This window comes from Lissotriton helveticus, chromosome 1_1 (assembly GCF_964261635.1).
Source record: "Lissotriton helveticus chromosome 1_1, aLisHel1.1, whole genome shotgun sequence".
Taxonomy (NCBI): domain Eukaryota; kingdom Metazoa; phylum Chordata; class Amphibia; order Caudata; family Salamandridae; genus Lissotriton; species Lissotriton helveticus.
In genome coordinates this window covers 735,474,514-735,487,595 of record NC_136057.1, presented here as the reverse complement: position 1 = coordinate 735,487,595, position 13,082 = coordinate 735,474,514, and the positions used below count along the sequence as shown (strand labels likewise).

The window sequence follows — 13,082 nt, the reverse complement described above, 5'->3', positions numbered from 1 at the left end:
TCACTAGTCTCATGGTACCTCCCACCAACTGTGCCAGTTTGATGTTAACTTTTGACTGGTGAGCGGACCATGTTAAACTTTCATTGATGGTGATCCCCAAGTATTCAATTGTGTGCACCCGATCCAGTTGAACAGTTCCCAACTTGGGCGGTGGCCGATTAAGGGGCTTGGGATTGAGGATCATGTATTTTGTTTTCTGTGGGTTTATTTCGAGTCCCCTCGCCACACAAAACTCCATAAACCCGTCCAGGATTCTTTGAATGCCCATAGGGGATTTAGACAGCAGCAGGGTGTCATCGGCAAACATAATTGCCGGCACCCTGCTGCCAGTCAGTTTTGGGGCGTCAGTGTTGGGAATCCTGGTCAGGTGGGCAATTACCCCGTTCACAAAGAGGCAAAACAGGGTCGGTGCGAGCACACAGCCCTGTCTTACTCCTCTGCGAACGGGGAACCTTTCGGTTAAATTGCCACCTCTGCCACACCTAACGCGGGCATAGTTGTTGTGATGTAGTCTCATCAGGATTGCCAAAATATCACCAGGGACATTCAACAGGTCAAAACTAAGACCCCGCCCTGTGTGAGCATGCATTACTCTATATACATCTGCAGATGGAACACAGATTACTTAAAACAGATAAAACATTACATTTTAAATTGGATTATTTTTCTGAGTGTATTCTAAAAGAAACCTTTGGGTAAAGTAGGACACGTTGTAAATGCTCTAGTCCCCAACATCAGAATGTGGATATGGCCTCATTCACACAATCTTGGCAGCTTCATCCGCTGAACAGACTTTTGTTGTCTTGGGTGTGAACCAACTGTCCCCCTGGGAAGGGTCCACAGGAATGACGCTTTTATATATGTTTGGACAATTGTTCGACTTGGCCTGTGCAGAAGCCTGCCCCAAGGGAAACGGACATTACCAGGTACCAGTGCTGTGAGCTAGCAGACAGGAAGTACTTTAGGAGGGATGAGTTTACAGACACACTGGGCATTATTCGGTGGCAGTGTGCCGAAAAGGGGCAGTCTGAAGATGTACGAGACCTTCAAATGTGTGCCTGAAGGCAACAAGATGCCAATTTAGTACAGCACGATTACTCCCACTATGGGGCACTCGTATCAACTTACAAATGCCTTTCTGGGACAGACCACCATGTCAGTCATCTTCATCACCTGCAGAGCCCTTCCCAGAATGCTCCCATAGATCTAATTAGGGGAACAAATGTTTGAACACATACTTAGACATGCTGCGGCCTCCTAAATGCCAACAACTTTCCTCCAGCAGGCTTGGCCCTCAACACTAAAAAGAAGTGTCCTCTGCTTAACTATATTCCTACTCAAACGTGATTTTGTCTGACTTTCTATCGCCTTGCGCTGTTAGGAAATTGGAGATTCACTGGTCATTAAAATTTTTATCACTTAACGATACTGCAGCCTTCTCACTGCATGAATCCCGGAACTACCAGCAAGTTTAGTGTTATAGAGCCTCAAGCCACGCCTGTGATCCCTAAATGTGAGCCCAGGGCACTCATAAGCTCATGGCTGGACTCAAGTTTGCGTCCAGATTGCTAATGGTGTTGTAGAGGTCTGTACCCTCTCCCTCAATTAATTTCTGCCATTGACCTCTTCAGAGTCATACCTAAAATGACAAAAGTACCAAGAACCACATTTGTCAGAATTCACAAACTACTATGTGCCCACAAAACAGTAACATTTGTAAATGCACTTATGACAAAACATGCAGCGCTCAGTGCTTACTTGAGATTTGGTTCTAGTGGCAGAGGGTTTTTTCGATTTTAATGAATTACTCAAATAGAAGGGAGAGGCTGTAGCCTTACGGCTACATCGGTCGACCTCGAAGCTGGGGAACCAAGTTTGAGTCTCGGCAGCGACGCTCAACATTCTGTGATTCTGGGCAAATCACTCAATCTCCCCATGCCTAACAAAACTGGTGCTATGTAAAGGGCTCGGATACCCGATGTCTCGGGTCTAGTTCATGCTCTAAAAAACTCTAAAGATTTTTTTTTTTTTTAACTATTTAGGGGGTACATCGCTCTTTACTTTTGAGCACAGTTTCATATTTATTGCGTCTTCTCTCAAAACATTAAACAAAATGTTCCTATTCCAACCCTTGGCAGATCACTCAGTAATATAAAGCTTTCTTGATGCAGCTCATGATCAAAGTCTCTTTGACGCAAAACACAAGGAAAATAGGGAGTAACGCAAACACATACTTACCATATTTTACTTGTGCAATATCCCCAACAACTATGTCGGCGACCGGTATCTGGATGACTTGACCACCACGGACAACCGTAAACCTCTGTTCTTGTTCAATCCGATTCTGTAAACCACGAAACTGTTTTTCCTTACTCCAGTCATTGAAAGCTGTTACTAACACAACACAAACTACAGATACAAGGATTGCACCTCCTTCAATCCATCCCGTATCACCTTCTTCTTCCTCACCAGTACCAGATGTTGCTTCACACACTGTAAAATGAATCCGAAAAACCCCTTTAGTGAATGCACTTTTATACAGTTAAAAAGAACCCACACTGAATTAAAAAACCAACATACATAAGGCTGGTGTCATTGATGCAACTTTCAAATGTATTTTAAAACCATATCCAATTGTGGGTTTACTACTAATCGCCAACACATGCTCATTAACCATGTACACTGATGTATGCCTAAAATAAACACGTGTTTTGGGGCAATTCTGAAAACGGACATTGGTTTAAAAAGTAGTTTCATGATCAGGAAAGGAGTTGCAAAATTACTCCTTTTAAAAATGTGAATGCAAGCCCACACTTCTGCTGAAGGGCTGCCAGACGATTTCTATTGCTGTTGCTTCCTTTCAAGTCAGACATACTGGGCCCACTGGAAGAGCGCACCTTACGATATGTTATACATTTTATTTAGCGCTCGATTACCCATAATCAATCAATCAATCATGCCATTTGTATAGCGCACTACTCACCCGGGAGGGTCTCAAGGCGCTTGGGGGGAGGGGTATCTTGGTGCTGATTACTGGAAAGTACTATTATACTAACTTGGAGAAACCTATAGAAGAACATTAAACCACTAGATGGCCTCTAGTGCTGGCAATCTTAATTTAGAAAAGCAATGTTTTATAATCCTACCTACATTTTTACCGAGGAATTGTAAAACTCTAAAAGGAGCAGATACTAGCTCTTGGCAGCTTGGGCAGAGAACCTCTTTTATTTCCATCTGATTAGTGAACAGACCACCGCAACTTCATAATGCAGGAAACCAAAAATGTTATAAAAAAGTGCACAGAGTTGTGGCCTCATATTTTAAACACAATGGCTTTTAGAAACCAAGGGAGCCCAGGCACCACCTGGAACCAAGGGCATACAAACGCCCCGAGAATAATGGCTTCAAGTAGAACAATAGGCTTGATTACTTGATGTTAATTAATCAAACAAAGAATTAATCATCAATAACCTTGCAGAAAGAAAATAGCTAGACCATATTAAAAATATAAATAGTATAGCCTGTATGGGTAATATTATACAAAATGAAAAGGTGCTTAAGTGATCACACCATGAAAGATGACAGAGTAGAGTGGATTGTTTCTACAATGTTATTGATGATTAATAATATTGTTTGGCCGATTTAACAAAGCAACCTTTTTTGTTCTATTTGGAAGCATATTTTAACATAAGGGGGTTCAGGTTCACTGAATTATGTATTTATGAGCAGCCATGTAAACACTTTCACCTGACAGAAATTGTCATGCTACACAGGCCCAAAAATAAATAAATAAATCAAGTACTGTGCTCTTGACAAGTTGTGAATTCTTAATCCAACTGTTTACCAACTCTTTAAACGTTAAAACAGCCAACCTCCACATAGCTTCACCACAATTAGCATATTAGAAGAAAAACTGAATAAAGACAAAAGCTGAAGATCAACAAATTAAATAAGGGACCATACATCGAGGAATAAAAATACGAGACTTTTATACTTACTTTCATTTTCTCCTCCTGGAGGACGGTAAAAAGAAAGGCCTAAAGATATTATGGCTGCGATTTCTAATATAATTAACGTTACATCCTGTAATGCTTCCCATACTAACTGAAGGAACGTTTTTGGCTTTTTCGGAGGTATAAGGTTCTTCCCAAATACTTCTTGTCTTCTTTCTAAATCTGCTGGATTACCACTTAAACCTGCAAGAAAGACACATAAAATAATTGATTAAAAAATTATATTATTACTCAAAAGTAGCATTTCCCAGGAGGGGGGGTTCTTATTTATCAAAATAGGACAGCATAGTGTGACCTAAGAGTCACTTTGAGAACCTTTCATGGACAATCATTAGCGTTTCTGAATGCATGTTAAATTAAGTACGTGTAGTAATGTTTAATGATCAACATATTAAAACACACATACATATATAGGCCGCATAGCCGAAATCACATGACCTAGCAGTAAAAACAAAACCTCAAATGCAAATTAAACACGCAGGATAACACTGAAACAAGATTTAAATAAGGCCGAAGGTCCAGCAATCCAGAAAGGGAGACGTGATTTTCTAATTAGGAGCAACAGAATATTGCTATATCAGAAAAGTTGTAATAATTTAGCTTTTAATCTCAGCAAATGCTTTGTTGAAAAACAAAACCCCTTATATTAGTTAATATATTTACCAAAATGAGAAGTTTTTTGACACCGTGTAACGTTAACCACTCTCCAACCACTGTGTTTGGAAATCTTGACAAAAACTGATTGCAAGTCCCTACCAAGTTTAGGATGTGGACAGAGAGCTTGGCCTGCAGGGGACGCTAGCCCCCTGCTTTCAGTAAATGAATGCTCTGCAAATTGAGTAGGACTTTTTGGAGTAACCCATTCCATAATTTCACTGTCCATAATGGGATAAAAGCAATAAAAGCAACGGGAATAACTATTTATTTAGGGCAATACAGAAAGCACTCCAGTCTGTGGAACGTCTGATGTTCGGATTCCCTTTTCAGACAGAATTCCCCGCTTCAGAAGCACCCAAGAATCTCTCATGCATGAACTGTCGCCTTTCACAACAATACTTCTAGCTTTTGATTGCAGTGTCCCGATATTTGCTTTCAGATTACTGCGTTCGATCTATGATAAATACAAGGAGTTGCAGACGGGTAACCGTGAGTCACAGGGATGTTTTTCACTGGGGTTGGGTGGCGGCCGTTTAGCAACATCAGACAGACAAGATTGAAGCTCGAGGTGTCTATGATGTCACTCAGAACCCATAAACATTTCTTAACTCAGTTAACCATTTATAATTGTATGTTGTGTATGGCCCCCAAAATCAATTGCACCTGCTTTTAATTGCTACCCAGGGGAAGAGGAGTGATTATGGAGCCATACATAACATGGCCTCTCCACCCTGCCCCAAAAGCAAAAAAAATAAATGCTGTTGCCTCCCACCACTCCATATGCCTTGCCTGGCCTTTCCGTCCCTCCTCTTTTCTTCGGTTTCCTGCTCTACAGAGCCACCCTGACAGCCTCTCAGAGAGCCCTGCAGAATAGTCTTGAATTCCTTTATGACGTACCAACAGTGGTTAAGAAGTTCTGTTAACCACCGTTGCCACGTCACAGCAGTGAATTACGGGAATTAGAATCCAGTCGTTTACGCTAATAATCTCTATAACAGCCAATAAGAACGAATCGGTAATGAATTACAAGGATGTTTTTCACCTAAGGGTTCTAAGTGAGATGAAATAAAGAGCTTGAGCGAAGCTCGAGTTATTCATGATGTCACTCAGAGCCCAGAGGTTGAAAACATCCCCGTAATTAACTTTTCACCCATATATAATAGCATGTTACATACGGCCCTTAAATTCATTTAATGTAAAATGTAAATGTGTTGTATTTGTAAAGCGCACAGGTGCCCATGCGATGGGGCGTCCCGGCGCTGTACTCATACTGCTGTGGAACCCTTCCTGCCTTTTCCATGTGACATGTCCACTCCTGGGCACCCCCAAGGTGAAGCCAGGCATCCAAGCGCTGCTGGGGCCGTTGTGGAGATTAAGCAAGCTATTGCCCAGAGTCACAGAGTGGGACCCATGATTAGACTAGGCACCGAGGCAAGAATTATTAGGTCCGGGGAGATTGAGTCCAAGAGCCGCCAAGGCGAGAATTGAACCCTGGTCCCTGGCCAGACCTCTGCATGAGGGTCTGCCGCTCTAACCATTGAGCCACGCTTCTCCACCCCTGCTTTCAACTGATATGCAGGGACAGAGGAGTAATGGGGGGCGGAGATGTCATACATAACATGTTCTTTCCTGCCTAACCTAAATGTGTAAAAACACCTTCCCTGTGACCCTCAACCCACCCCACCCCACCCCCTCATACAGCTGCGCCATCTGCTTTCAGTTAAAGCATACAAGCAGTGCCGTGCTGACAGGCTCGATGAGAGACCTGTTAGGCTGGCTGGAAACCTTTATGATAGAGCAACAGTGGCTACCTAGTTTTGTTATAAACCTTTGCTACGTCATAGTTGTGACTTTCCATATTTAGAATCTGGTGTAAATGACACAGCCTTCCTATGGAAGTAATGCATACAAAATGTGCTAATACTTTGCTGCTTACGTGCATGCTGAAGTAAGAGCCCACATGCCCCTCTTCCCGGGACTCGCTGCTCTACCATGCCACTGCACTGCTGTACACTCTGTACTCCTGCGGTGAGAGCATCACATGGCTGGTATGCCATGTCCTTCTGTTTCACGTCAGAAGCAGGAACAAGCACAAGTACAAAGGCTAATCATCTTTTTGCACCTAACTTCCCTCCATATTTAACCTCCACGTTGTTAAAAATGACAATCTTTTGAAGGGCACCACCCCAGGTTTTTGCCTTCATTTATTTTGCTGGCTGTTGAACTCTACACACTTTACCTCTGTTGAAAAGTAGTAAAGAGACTGTGCTTCTCCTTTCAACATGAAAAAATTGGCATACCCCGGATTGGCATATGTTATGTTATGTTATAAAGGTATTTATATCGCGCACTGCTACTCAAGAGTGTCCTGGCGCGTGGAGAAAAACAGTAACATGGGAGGCAGTAAGGGCTAAGTAGATTGTTTAAACAGATGAGTTTTTAGCCTCTTTTTGAAAGTAGACAGTTCCTTGATATGCCGAAGGTCGTCTGGGAGCGCATTCCATAGAGTAGCAGCCTTGACCGTAAAGGACTGCCCCCCCAAGACGAGCTCTCCGAAATCTGGGGATCACCAGGCGTCTTTGCATAGCTGACCGAAGGGGACGACTGGGAGTGTAGAAGGAGAGCCTGGAACTGATATAGGCAGAGCCCAAACCATGAAGTGCCTTATGTGTCATGGTTAGTGCTTTAAAATGCACACGCTGGGCAACGGGTAGCCAATGCAGGTTGCTCAGCTGCTTGCGAACGCTAAGGCATCTAGGGATGTTAAATAGAAGCCTGACTGCTGCATTCTGGATAACCTGTAATTTTCCCAGACGGTACCCTGGAATGCCGAGGTAAAGAGCGTTGGTGTAATCCAGGCGTGCCAATATAAGCGCCCTGGCCACCGTCTCCCTAGCAGAACGGGGAAGCAGGGGAAAGAATCTCCTCAGGGCTTTAAGTGTGCCAAAGCACACCCCTGACAGATGCATGATTTGTTCATGGAAGCCTAAGTCGCCCCCAAACCAAATTCCCAGGTTTTTAGCCACACCGCAATCTCCTGAGGGACACAGAAATTCAGGAGGCCAGAGAGACTCTCTAAAAGCAGGGGGGAAATGACCATAGAGGAGCACCTCCGATTTCTCTTCATTACATTTCAGGCTAGCCTGGGCTAGCCACGAAAATACCGATGAAAGGCATCGATGGGCCACCTCCGTCTGAAGATCATCACCCTTCCATGTGAAGAGAAGCTGGGTGTCATAGGCGTAGGCCATAATTTTGGCACCCAGCTTCTCCGCCAGATAGATCAGGGGGGTAAGGTAGACATTGAACAAAAGGGGGCTCAATGTAGACCCATGAGGAACGCAGGTGGCTACCATACTGTCCGATGAAGAGAAGGGGGCATCCACACCTGTTGGGAGCGGTTGTCCAAAAAGGATCTAACCCATTCCCAGGCCGAGCCAGTAATACCGATGTCAGACAGGCGGGAAAGGAGCTGGAGGTGGGGTACCGTATCGAAGGCGGCAGAGAGGTTGAGTAAAATCAGAGCCGCCCTGCCGCCTGCATCCAGGCACTCCCTAATAGCCTTCGCAATTTCCACAAGTGCTCTTTCTGTACTAAATGCTGTCCTAAATCCGGATTGTGCTGGGTGGAGAGCTCCCGTGGATTCCACAAATCTCTCCAGTTGTTTAAAGGCCACCTTCTCACACACCTTAGCTAAGGCTGGAAGAAGGGAAATGGGACGGTAGTTAAGACAGAAGCGTGGCATCGGCAGAAGGTTTTTTAAGAAGAGGGAGGAGTTTTGCGTGTTTCCACTGCATGGGCACCCTTCCGGATTGAAGTGAGTTATTGACGCAACCTCTGAAGCGAATATCTCTGCCACCCCACTCAAGACCCTAGGAGGGCAGGGGTCTGCAGGCGAACTAGATTTTAATGATTTAAGGATGGCGAAGACTTCTTTCTCCTCTGCTGAGATAAAATGCAAAAAAAGTTGGATGGGTATGGTGGTGCACGGGGCAAGCGGTATAAAAAGAGGGGATAGCCCTAGTGGGGTAGTCCGTAAACTGTCTTGTATCTTTTGAATCTTGCGGTGAAAAAGTTGGATAGATCATCACACCATTGGAATGAACTAGGAGGGGAGGGGAGTTCCGCAGCGGGTGATAGAAAGCTGCGAACAATGGCGAAAATTTCTTTGCTGTTGTTGTTAGCTTTAGAAATTCTATCTGCAAAGAAGTTGCCTTTGGCTTCTTTGATAGCAGCGTAGTACTCCCTCTGAGCGGCGCGGAGTGCCACCTTCGCACAGGGGCAATACTCCAGGCGCCAACCCCGCTCTAATTTTTTACATCCTAGTTTCAGAGATTTGAGGGAGTCGGTGAACCAAGGCTGAGAGGGAGAGCTGCGGGGGAGGCCCTTCGTGGAGGTCTGAGGGAGAGAGTTGATGGCCTGGCTGATCCTGTTCGAAAACATTTCCACTGCTCCATCAAGGTCAGCTACCTTATCTGGAGGTGTAAGGGCCAAAGCTCTAGAGAGAGCTGGGATGTTAATCTTCTTAGGATACTGTCCAGGGGCCTTGCCAGCCATCAGAATAGAACTGCCGATGTTCCATGAGAAACAGACCAGAAAGTGATCCGACCAAGTGACAGGCCTAGGAGCTGATATCTTAAGCTTGAAGTTGGACCAGACTGGGTCTAAAATATGCCCGCAATTGTGAGTGGCAGCCCGGACCCGCTGGGTCATATGGGTCAGGTTACATAGATCTAACAGGTCAATTGTCCCTGGGGCCTGCTGGTTCTCCAAATGGATATTCAAGTCACCCAATAGTAGAAACTTGGAGAACCTGAGTGCCCGTAAGGCAATAACCTCATCGAGGGATTTAAGAAAGGTACCTGGCGTGCCCGGTGATCGATAGACCAGTAGCCCGCCCAAAGTGAATTGGGACGATATGTTCAGTGAATATTCCAACGCTTCACCCTCCAAGATCACCCCCGTGCATTCCTTAGTGAGCGTCCATATTTCTCTGAATACTATTGCAACACCACCCCATCTTCCAGACTGACGGTCCACCCTAACTATCTTATACCCCCTAGGGATGGCTAATTCAACCACTGGGGAGCAGGAATCGTTCAGCCAGGTCTCGGTGACAAATAGAAGATCCAATTGTTCGTCAACAATCAGTTCGTGAACGTCCGCAGCATGTTTCGCCTTAGACCGTGCATTAATGAGTGCTGCACGAATATTGGATTTCTGGGCTGTGAGGGGGGTGGGGGCCAGGCTGGTTCATGAGGAAGTGGAAGTGACAAGAAGGGCAAATCCTCATCTTATCATTAAGGACCTCCCAATCTCTAGCAGAGCAGGAAGCATTACCTAATTTTAGCAATGTCTCCCGGTCATAGGAGATCCTTACTGTCACATCCTTGGCCGTGTCATGGCCAGCGTGCCTGGCCCTGTGCGCTGCCGAGGCGCGGATGGGCGCAGACGGGCTTACCTTAGGCACACCTTCGGCGCGCAATCGGCGCGCCCGTCCACGAGGACACATGCGCGTTTTATGGCGTACACCCCCGAGCAGCTGGACCGCTGACTTCGGTCTAACCGCCCTTCAGGCTACACCCAAAATGGCGCCCGCCCTCCACACAATCGGCACGAACAGCCGCGGTGGACCGGGGCAGGGGAGGCCACACAGGAAGGTAAGAATGCATATTTAACTTACCTAGAAGACCCTAGTATATGGTATCACAGTGTACCCAAGGCCTGTAATTTAAATGTCACAAGTTGACTGCAGCACTCATTTTGCCATCCACTATAATGAAAGTGTAAATACTACTGCAGAACTTCCATCAATAACTAGGTTGTGCAGGTTTAAACTGAAAATTCGGCCCATCAAAATAACGCCTGTTCCATGCATCTCCCCTCCTTTTAAAAATATTAATACATCAGCCCTAAGTTGGCCTTACAGGATAAAAAAAGCAGAGTGCACTGACCTGCTCTCCCTGTTGTACCCGGGATAAAGTGGGACTCATGGCTCCTATTAGGACTACAGGGACACAAAAAGCTTCAAGAAGCCTGTTTTTCCAGCTGCCCAATTACAACCGGACCTGCTGTGGATCCTGCTCTGGCCTCTACTGGCGTGAGATTGCTGCCCCCAAGCCCCCCCCCCCCCCCCCCCCCCCACACCACCCTTTCCCAAGTGCTGTCCTGGATCCTTGGCTGGTGTGAAAGAGTATTTTCCCCCAACAAACCCTGGAACTTGGAACTTGAACTTTTTGCCAACTTTTAGCTCTGAGAACTGATGGGACACCGAGACTAACCCGTCAAGACAGACCAACATAAGTGCATCACCTCTGGACCAAAGTTACAAGATGCTTTTGCAACATTCTTCTTTACAGCAGCAAATCTGATTCAGTGTGTGCTCACTGAGAAAGTATCCAGCCTTGTGTAGCCTTCTTCCGCTACAGCCGTCAACCTTACCCTGCTGGAAAAATCTGAACTCCGAAAAAGTGACTACGTCCGAAGAGAGAAATCTTCACTGGGCGAAGGAGTGTAAAGTATCTGGCACACTTAGAGCTTTCCTGACAACAGTCAACAGCTTCAACAAAACCTTGTGCAGCAGTTATTCGATGAGGAGGAGCCCTCTTACGCCACACACTTCCCTCGCTTGGCTGACTATTTTTTACTTCTATTCCAAAGAAGAAGTCCAAAGGTTAAACTCTTCAAAGGGGCAAACTTGGTTGTTGTATTTGACCAGTGCTTCATCGCAGTCAACCTTTATCCTTGACCCAGTCCAGCGCAATCAGATGATCGGTGATTGGGGCTTAACACTTTTTGACACCATTTTGAACCTTACATTTTAAAAAGTCATAGCTCAAGTTTTACTGATTGGATTGTTGTCATTTCGGTGTCATTTTATTAATTTAACTTCATTCTATTGTATTAAATTGGTATGGCATTTTTCTTACGTTGTGTTTAGAATTTATTACTGTTTGAATACTGCATAAAAGTTTTACACATTGCCTCTAAGTTAAGTCTGTCTGCTCTGTGCCATAGCTGGGAGGGGGGGGGAGGGGGAGAGGGAGGTGGGTTAAGCCAAGGTGCACTTGGCCCCAATAAACCACCTCCAAACTTCATCGGCATACAGTAATGTAAAGACTCTGGCAGTCTTCATATGTGCAAATGTATGTGTGCAGTGACTTCAGTTTGTGGCCAATATGATTACTGGTTGATGACATGAAACCATGTTTCTATTTCTAACTTCTAGGTTTGTGTAAGGTCGTGCATATGGCCTTGATGTTGGTGCACTGCTATGTTTGTTTTTATCATTAGTAGCTACTGTTATTTATGACAGTGTTCCTGTATTGCACCCACACACTATAAATAGGTTAGCAGTTCTGCCTCTATTCCTGTAAGGTGCATATGACAAATGCATTACGTTACCAAGCCTATCAAGTGTGCACACACTAAAACTCTCTGCGAAGGACACTTCGCTCACAAAAGTGCGTGCCTCCATACATTTGCGGCAAGAAATAAAAGCATCCAGGAAGCAGGTTCTCCAAGGACATTAGGCATCTTCTCCAGGGGCAGTCCTATTCTATCATTGTAGTCCAGGTATGAGACTCTCACATTTCTCATGATCATAGGACTTAGCTACTAGTAATTAGGGCTAGGATAAGGAGGAAATATATGCACAAAATATACCACACTTGGGTTGTTCATATGCATTGTTACGTTATGTTTGCTATTGCCAACATTTTGCCACATAAGATCTGTACTAGACTAGCATACAAACTGTTTATCACATGTTTGTGTGGAAAGTAAGGAGGTGGGCCTAGGCACAGTCTCTGGCAGGTCTGATGGTAGTCCCAAAATGGGTCCTTCCTCACGTATAATGTAAGAGAGGGGTTCATGGAACACCTGTCTGTTTCATTGCACTGGTGGGCATACCTTTGTGGTATGAGGCAAAGAGAAATCTGCCATTTGGGACCAAAACTCCTCTTAGAATGCATCAGCGGTGCTTAGCGTGAGGTCCTAAAACCTACCAATGGCTACTAAGGGTCAAAATCCTGAAAAAGACACAGATTCTACCAATACGGAGATGCCTGGTTTATATTGGTTAAATTCACTCCTCCAAGTAAGAGATGAGCAGCTTACAACTCCAAAGAGTTAATTAAACTTCACTATTAAATGATGTCCCAGAATAAAGAACTGCATGTGAATCGGTCTCAAAATAGTGACCAGAATGTTATAGACTAATCTGCGAGATCCACTGATTATTTGAAGCCACATGGCTTCCCAACATCAGGAGGGCAGCTTATATACATTTCTGATCTCTGACAGTGTAAACTACCCAAAAAGTCACTTTCCTCTGTAGTAGAATCAGACAGAAGAAGGAAACCGTGCATTTAGTTAAGAACAGGTCTACCGTACTTTTAGAAAAGTACAATC

General features: G+C 44.8%; 1 protein-coding gene across 5 annotated transcripts in view; it reads right to left on the bottom strand.

Annotated features, from left to right (window-relative positions):
- ATP2B1 (ATPase plasma membrane Ca2+ transporting 1) overlaps positions 1-13,082 on the bottom strand; it is a 552,666-nt gene that overhangs the window by 279,025 nt on the left and 260,559 nt on the right. For all 5 annotated transcript variants that reach the window (XM_078674265.1, XM_078674263.1, XM_078674267.1 and 2 more), the window contains exons 3-4: positions 3,999-4,196; positions 2,239-2,493 (exon numbers count right to left, since the gene is read on the bottom strand). In XM_078674265.1, the coding sequence (XP_078530391.1) occupies positions 2,239-2,493; positions 3,999-4,196 (453 nt within the window). The remainder of the gene's footprint in view (positions 1-2,238; positions 2,494-3,998; positions 4,197-13,082) is intronic.